At 63.6% G+C, this 8,213-nt stretch overlaps 3 protein-coding genes across 4 annotated transcripts in view; 1 reads left to right on the plus strand and 2 right to left on the minus strand.

Moving 5' to 3' along the window:
* Positions 1-843, plus strand: part of AMSG_10968 (uncharacterized protein) — a gene marked incomplete at its 5' end in the record, with an annotated part of 1,083 nt that extends 240 nt beyond the window's left edge. Inside the window, 2 exons of the mRNA XM_013897591.1 lie at positions 6-347; positions 622-843. Coding sequence (XP_013753045.1) covers positions 6-347; positions 622-790 — 511 coding nt within the window. The 3' untranslated portion in view covers positions 791-843. The remainder of the gene's footprint in view (positions 1-5; positions 348-621) is intronic.
* Positions 795-4,047, minus strand: AMSG_10969 (uncharacterized protein; the record flags this gene model as incomplete). The annotated part of the gene is made up of 4 exons (XM_013897592.1): positions 795-2,910; positions 2,942-3,106; positions 3,133-3,318; positions 3,823-4,047. 4 exons carry the CDS (start codon positions 4,045-4,047, stop codon positions 805-807), a joined length of 2,682 nt encoding a protein of 893 aa, XP_013753046.1. The 3' UTR covers positions 795-804.
* Positions 4,048-4,219: 172 nt separating this feature from the next.
* Positions 4,220-7,842, minus strand: AMSG_10970 (the record flags this gene model as incomplete). Of its 2 annotated transcripts, none has more annotated exons than XM_013897594.1 (3): positions 4,220-4,378; positions 4,502-7,219; positions 7,252-7,842. In XM_013897594.1, 3 exons carry the CDS (start codon positions 7,840-7,842, stop codon positions 4,220-4,222), a joined length of 3,468 nt encoding a protein of 1,155 aa, XP_013753048.1. The 2 variants fall into 2 exon arrangements, with proteins under 2 accessions (XP_013753048.1, XP_013753047.1); XM_013897593.1 differs by lacking the exon at positions 4,220-4,378 and having other exon boundaries at positions 4,428-4,699; positions 4,790-7,219.
* Between the last annotated feature and the right edge of the window lie 371 nt (positions 7,843-8,213).

Here is an 8,213-nt window from a genome sequence, read left to right on the forward strand (position 1 = left end):
TGCAGGGTTGGAGCCGGCCGAGGCACGGCTACTGGGCCAGCGCCGCTGGCGGCCGCGGTCCTGTTCGAGCGTCCGGCCATGGCCGAGTACCTACTCGACGACGTTGCGGTTGATGTCGAGTCCCGCGCCCGTGGCGACGACTGGGCCCACACCCTCACTCCGCTGCTCCTTGCCGCCCACGTCGGCCACGACGCTATGGCCGACCTACTGCTTGCCCGCAACGCCGATCCGGCTGCCACCACCATCGGCCGCGATGACGGCGAGCTCGACGCCGCCGCCGTCGCTGCTGCCGCCGGCCACGATGCCCTTGCCGCCACCCTCTCAGCCGCCGCCGCGCCCAAGGTTCCGTCCCCCGCTGCTGCCGATGCGAGCCCGGCTGGCACAGCAGAACTCACTCCTGCTGTACCAGCTGCAGCTACGGCTGCTCCGATTCCGGCCGCGATACCGGTCCCAGAGTCTGGCTCAGGGTGAGCGACAGCGTCGAGCCACGACCACGGCCACGGCCATAGCCATAACCACCGCCATAGGCACACACACCTATGCACACACAAATCTTAACACATAGACACATACGCATACTCGAGGTGTTTGTCAATGACTGGCTCGGGACCAAGCTGGCAGTGCTCTTGGCGACACGGTCGGCGAGCTCAAGCTGGTGATTGCGTCACAAACGGGCCCGCAGCCGATGTGCATCCGCCTGCAGAAGGCTGATCGAGTGTACAAAGATCACATCATACTCGCCGACTACGAGATCCCCGATGTGTTCAACTTTGAGATGTTCTACAACTAAGTTGTGATGCATGTTTACGGCGACCCAGTTCCGCGTGACCACGACTTGCTGCGGGCGGACCTGGTGCGCTGCAGCAGGAACGGCGGGTTCGGCCACTCGCTCGGTAGCTTGCCGACCGCGGCCCCGTGCTCCTCCGCTTTCAACGATTCGACGAGAGCGATCCACTCGCTCTGTCTGCCATTGTCGACGGCTTGGTACAGCTCCATCACGCCACCCAACGCAAATACGTCGTGCGCAACCGCCATGATGGCTGTTGAGTTGACACAACCAGGCGCGCGTGACCCGTCGCGCACCACACGGAGACGTGCCGGGTACACGGTTCCGACCGGCCGCGCAAGGTCAAAGTCAATGAGGTAACCTTTGCCGTTGTTGCCAAAGACAATGTTGCTACGGCGGACGTCGCCATGGACAATGCCCGCGGCATGGAGCTTCTTCAGCCGGGCCGCCACGTCGTCAAAGTGGGCCGTAGTCACGCCCGTGTCGTCGACCTCAACATCGGTCACAGCCTTGGTGACAACGACAGCAACATGACCAGGTAGCGCCTCGACCGTCTCGTTGTGGGGTCCGTGGAGAACGGTGAACGCTTTGTCGACCACCATCAAGCACATCCGCAGCTCGGGCGACACAATCGTCCACGCATCCAGGTTCGGCCAGCAGCGGGAGGAGGGGCGGAACCACTTGAAGACAAATCCAGCGACAACCGCCACGTTGGGCCCAAACTGCTGCGGCGCAAGGCTTGGGTCCGCCAGGCGCTTGACCATGATCTGGGTTACCTCGGACATCGAAACTGCAAAGCCGGCCACAATGTCCACGTACGATGTGAGCGAGTCGGTCTTGAGGAGGCCCACAGCTACATGCTGCACCTGGTTTTCGCCGACAAGGTGGGCTGCAAGTTGCAGCGAGATGTTGGCGCCGGAGTTTTCCGGCGTGGGAAACGACCCAGAGAGTGAGAGGATCGAAATCACAGCAGGGTAGCCAGCAGCAGCCAGCCCCAAGGCAGAAGCGTACGCCTCGACTTGTCCCCCCTTGGAGGAACTGCCGGGCTCAAAGATGCCAAAGCCGAGCTTGACCTGCTGGGAGTGGAGGCCCCAGAGTACGTCCGGCTGCGCGTTGCGGAGTACCGGGTGTTCGACCCACATCCACGTCCGCAATGGGCTTCGGTTGAACACAACAGCATCAGCACTGCGTGCGTCCGAGGAACTGGGATCATGCGAGTCTTCGCGGCTCTCGCGCGCATTCGTCACCCGAACCGGAATCTGCTCCAGTTGCGGGTTGGTCAGTTCTTTCTCCGCCTCGATCATCGCGGCAAGCAGCTCGGTTGCCCGACGGTTTGAGTCTGGACGCGACGACGACGATCCGGACTGGGCCAGCTCCGACGTGATAGCGGCCAAACGCGTTGTTGCGCGCTCGACTGATGTCGCGCTGGCAATGACCTTGTCGAGATCTGCTCGATTCTGCAAGCAAAAATCCAAAGCACTGGCCGTGTGCTTGGTCAGCTCCGTGTCACTCGGAAAGGAAGTCGAGATCTCGTCGCCAAGAAAGACGTACAGCGACGACGTGAGCTCCGAGAGGAAAGTGCGTTCGAGATGGAAGGTCTGCATTGGGTCAGCATCAAGCCCGACACACGGGCTAGAGCTGGAGGTGAAGACCAGAGGCCAGAGAGATTGGGTGATGTCACGCACAGCCTTTTGCATAGCAGCCTGCAGGTTACCAACGCGGCTAAACATTCCCAGGGCGACGTTGTGGTCGAGCTCGACAAACTGGCGAATGGGCGGAGAGGCAGCAGCGCCACTGCCGAGGTCTCCCGGCCCACTGGCAAGATCGGCCACGGACAAAGCTCCACTGCTTGCCGAAGGTGACTGGCTCTCCTGCTCCGGCCATCCAACCATCTTCAGGTGCCCGGTCACCAGCAGAGGGTAGAGTGCTGCCGGATCCGAGACCGGCGATAGGTGTGACGCAAAGCCCTTTGCCCTAGACTTGGAGGCCGCCCCGTGCGGCTGAATAATGCCGATCTGCGGGTGGAGCTTCTCGTTAGCCGGCGAGGCATGGCGCAGTTTGGCCTCGAGCATGACAACCTTGGCCTCGAGCACGACAACCTTGGCCTTGGCCACCCCCAGTCGCTTCGCGCAGTTTGGCCTCGAGCACGACAACCTTGGCCTCGGCCACACCGATCTTGGCCTCGGCCACCCCGACCTTGGCCTCGGCCACGTCGGCATCCGTTGCGACTCCAGCATGCCGTGCGCCAATCACGGCTGACGTGGCCGAGGCCACGTCGGCATCCGTTGCGACTCCAGCATGCCGTGCGCCAATCACTGCCTCGTGCCTAGCCTCGGCCACCCGACCTTGGCCTCGGCCACCCCGACCTTGGCCTCGGCCACCCCGACCTTGGCCTCGGCCACGTCAACCCTGGTCTCGGCCTCGTCGACCTTGGCCTCGGCCACTTCGACCTTGGCCTCGGCCACTCCGACCTTGGCCTTGGCCACCCGGATCTCGGCCTCGGCTATGCGCACCTTGGCCTCTGCTGCCTTCTCCCCTTTCCCTCACTCATGCAGCTGTCGTACGCCGCCAGGGCAGAGTGGTAGTTCTTGTAGGCCGTTTCAACTCCCCTTCTTGCCCTGCATGCATCCTTCCGCGACCTGGCCGGTGAGTGTCTCCTCGCGGTGCTTCGCGCCAACTACGACCTTTTTCTGTACCCACTCACCCCTTGCCTTCCCCCATCCACCCCCATCCCACCCCCAACCACTCCCCCACCCAGCCACAAGAGCACCTACATGTCTTGGAGCAAACTCACACTCATTGTTCAACCATGAACGAGAGAGGAGTGGTGTGTGTGTGTGTATGTGCCCGGGGTCTCGCGAGCCGCCTGATCACCCGCCTGATCACCCGCCTGATCACCCGCCTGATCGCCGCCTGATCGCCTGCTGATCGCCCGCCTGCAAGGCTTGTCGCCTCGTGCCTCCATTGCCAGCCTTTTCTTGTTCGAAGCGGCGTCGCCATGCTGATGACCACGTACGTAGCAAATACGTGTCTACGAAGCGATCATCGTAGATGCGGGGCTTGTCAGGGAGAAGTAGATCAAACAGCGCGACGCGCATGTCGCGGTTGTCGTCGAGGATAGTGGCGATGCGAGGCGCAGAGCATGGCTCGAGCCTGTCCGACAGTCTATGAGAGGTAAAGTAGTCAACGTCGTCAACAGGAGAGATCGGCTCGATGGCCGCGATCTCGTCGTAAATCTCGAGCAATTCGTCGTCGCCCATCAAGTCCAAGCCCAAGAAGCGGTGTGCCATTCTCCGAGCGCATCGGACGATTACCTCCTCTCTCACCCTTCCTTAACCCTCTGCACGTCTATGAAACGACAATGCTCCCTGCCTATTCTTGCTACTGTTGCGCCCACCGCTCGGCCGCCATCGAGCCGGGCACCGGCTTGTATCACTCCGGATGGTCAAGCGACAGAATATAGCGATAGTCCATGAACAGCTCGGCAGTGTCGACGTCAATGTCGCGAGTCGCGAGCATGACCATGCCTTGCTGGATGATGCCCAGTCCAGCTGTGGTCTTCAGCGTCCTCTGCTTGCGCATTGAATCATCCTAACCCCGCCGGTCACCGCACCCCCCCCCCCCCCCACACACACACACACTGACACATCGCCTTTAAAAGCACACTCACATCGGCACAGCCACTTGTCCAGGCGTATGAAGTGATCCGTCAACAAACCGTGTTGTTTCGCTCAGCGACGATGGCTGCACCGGCCGCAGCGGTGAGAGCTCGTTACCGGTTCCGCTGTACACCATGACAGGCGGCGACGACGACATCGAGACCCGAACGGTAAAGTCTTTGCCAACACGTCCCGGTGGCAACATCGCCCGCCGTATCGGAGCTGGTGTCATCGCCGCGGCCTTGGCTTTGGCCTTGGCTTTGGCCTTGGCTTTGGCCGTCGCTCGCTGCGCCCGCTCGCGCGCCCGTGCCATCGCCCGCTCGGCCTTGGCTTTGGCTTTGGCCTTGGCTTTGGCCTTGGCCTTGGCTTTGGCCCGAGCCCGGTCCTTGGCCCGAGCCGCCTTTTGCGCCATTTGCTCCGCTGGGCTCGGCGAGAGCATGTCGAGCGAGGCCAGCAGCTCATCGACAGTGGTGTCAGCAGGCTTGCTCGTCCGCACCGAGGCCGCCAGCTCGGCGATCTGTGCGTCTTTGGCAGCAATTTCTTGCTCGGCCTCGCGCAGTTCATCGACAGCCTCAGCCAGCATGCTGCGATGGGCTGCCTCGAGCTCGTACGCTTCGTTCCGCTGACGCACGAGATCGGCTACCTCCTCGACCATGTTCTCGGTCTCAACACTTGCCTCGGCCTCGGTCTGGGTCCCTGTCTCGATGGAGGGTGGCGGCTCCGGACCGGCCTTGGCCACAGCCACGGCCAACTTGCGCTCTACCCGCGCAATCTGTGCCTCGCTCTCCTCGCGAATCCGTGCGGTCTCGGCCTTGGCAGCACGCGCAGCCGCACGCGCATCTCGCGCCTCGCTCATTGCCTCCAGAAGCTCGGTCTGGATCGCGGCCTCCTCGGCCTCGGACGCCTCCAGTCTTGCTTTCAGGCGCGCCATGTCGGCGCAGACTGCATCGCACTCGCCAGTTGCCTCGGCAAGACTTGCCTCGGCCTTGGTCGCTCGTTGCTTAAGCGCAGCCACTCGCTCTGCTGCCGTCTCGCGGCTCTGCTCAAGCATGGCCTCGAGATCAGCAACCCGGCGCTGCGCAGCGGCAACCTCAGCCTCCAGAACCTCGGTGGGTGCTTCGCGCACGGCGGCCAACTGCTCCAACGTGGCCAGATCCGTTTGCATGAGCGCATTGTCACGCTCGAGAGTGTGCACTTTGTCGCGCAGAGCACGCTGCTCTGCCGCAGCTGCCGCTGACAGCTCTTCACGAACGAGGGCGATTGCTGCGTCATGGCTGGCCTGACTCGAGACAAGCTGTGATTCGAGCGCTGCAACATCATCGCGCCGGGCCGTTTCGACCCGCTCCAGCTCGGCGCGCATGTCATCGGCAGCGCGCGTCAGTGCTTCGATCTCTGCAGCTCGCTGCTCCAGCTGCTCGTGCAAGTCGCGGGCTGCAGCTTGCTCCTCCAGCGCCAGATTCCTTTCCCGCGCCGCTTTGAGCTCCAACCCTACAGCTGCAACCTGTTCGGCAGCAGCAGCTTTTGCTGCGTCGAGTGCCCGGCTGTGCTCCTCGTCGGCAAACTCCAGCTTCTGTTCCAACTCGCCAATCGTGCCCGCGGCATCAGCAAGCGCAAGTGCCTGCTCGAAATTGCTTTTGCGGAGGTCTGCCAGCTCCTTTTCAGCACGCGGCTTTGACACCCGGTTGTAGTCATTGCCAGCGGTGCCCACAAGCTCGCCGAGCGACGAGTTGCTGTCGGCCTCGGCCAGCGATGGGCTGTTCTCTGCCACTAACGACTCATCCTTGGCATCAGCAGCGACCACGCTCGACGAGTCATTGCCAGCGGTGGCCACGAGCTCGCCGAGCGACGAGTTGCTGTCGGCCTCGGCCAGCGATGGGCTGTTCTCTGCCACTAACGACTCCTCCTTGGCATCAGCAGCGACCGCGCTCGACGAGTCATTGCCAGCGATGGCCACGAGCTCGCCGAGCGACGAGTCGCTGTCGACCCCGGTCAGCGATAGCCTGTTCTTGCTCTCGGCACCAGCAGCCACCGTTTCGGGGGCTTCAAGCCGTACGCCACTCTCAGATGCATCAGGAGCAGCCACAGGTGCCCCCAGTGACAGAACGCGTTCAGGCTCAACAACAGGAACAGCCACCATAGGCAAGGACGTGCATGGCTCGCCCTCGTCCGAGGTAGTTGACGAGTCGCTGGTGGCAGCAGCGGCACTAGCAGCAACAGCCATGGCCTCGAGCTCGGCCATTCTGTCGCGGAGATCACGGAGTTCGGCCTCGAGCAGAAGCGACTCGTCGGATGGCCTTGCAGCCTCGGTCTGGGCATGCGCAGCAAGGGCCTCAGCGGCCTTGCGCGCAGCTTGCTCCTTAGCCAAGCAAGACTCCAGCTCAGCGACGTGTGCCTGCAGCTCAGCGATGGCCTCGTCGCGAGCTTGCAAGTCGGCCGCCAAAGGTGCAGCAGACTCGGCAGGCGCAGCCGACTGCGCCAGTGCCAGTGCTGCATCGCGAGCCGACTCGGCAGCACGGAGCTCGGCCACCAGCTCTTCGCGTGAAAGCACAGCTTCTTCACCGGCAACCCGGGCGCTGTCGAGCGCAGCGGCCAGCTTTTGCGAGCGCTCCTTCTCGCTAGCAATGTGGCGCTCAAGCGCCGCCAGCCGCTCTCGCATCGCGTCGTCGCTCTCAAAGTACGCTCCCAGCACTCGGTCCAGCCGCGGCGCAATGGCGTCGAGCTCGTCGCTCGCTAGATCGTCGAGCGCCTCATCGCTCGTCATCAAGCTTGCCCCCTGTCCGCCTCGGGCGCCGTAACCCGGCCGACCTCGGCGGCCGCGGCAGCGGCGCGCTCGTCAAGCAGACTCCGCAGCTCGTCAGCCTCGACAATGGCGTCGACCCGATCGGCATGTGACTCAGCAAGCAGCTGTTGCAGGGCAGTCATGGCCTCTTCACGCTGTGCGGCCTCGACCTTGAGGCGGCGCGCCAGCGCAGCATGCTCGGCTAGCACCTCAAGATGCTCGCCGAGGAGAGCCACAGCATCGTCCGACTCGCCCCGAGCGGCCGCCGCCAGCTGCTCCAGCGCATTCTCTAGCGCCCGCACTGCCCCGCCGACCGCATCAACTGACGCATCCAGCCTGCTCCCCGCCTGTCCGGGCGTCAGCGCCTGTGCCACCTCGGCCAGCCCGGCCAAGATCGACGTGTGTGGCGACGGCCCGGAGCTCTCCGAGTCGGGGCCATCGCCATCACCATCTGCTGCTCCGCCCTCATCCCATACTCTGCCGCCCATCGCACCACTCCGATCCCAGACAATGCCACCCGATCCCTCGCCCGGCCCGTCGCCTGTCCTGTCACCCAGCCCGGCGCCCAGCCCATCGCCGTCGCCGTCCGACTCAGACTCGCTCAACACTATGTCCATCGACGCGCCTGGCAACTACCCGCCCACGACGTATGGCCCGTTCCCTGCCGCTCTCTCTGTCTATGCGTGCGGTGTGTGCATACGCCACCCCTCCCTCCCCCCCCCCCCCTTCCCCGCGGCACTGTCCGCCCTCCCTCACCGCCTGTCCGAACGGCCGAATTGGCGCCAATGGGCCCAATGGCCACCCAAAGTGGCAAAGGTCGAATGGCCAGGTCACACCAGGTTACGCCAGGTCACGCACGGGCCAAAGACACGATCTGGGATGGCCGCAACCGGAGCACGACCTGCGAGCACAGCCAAGGGGAAAGGCATGGCTGGGGTGCTCCGTCAAAGGGGGGAGGGGGCGGGGAGGGTGGAGAAGAGTTATTTCA

Source organism: Thecamonas trahens, assembly GCF_000142905.1.
Source record: "Thecamonas trahens ATCC 50062 unplaced genomic scaffold supercont1.67, whole genome shotgun sequence".
Lineage (NCBI taxonomy): Eukaryota > Apusomonadida > Apusomonadidae > Thecamonas > Thecamonas trahens.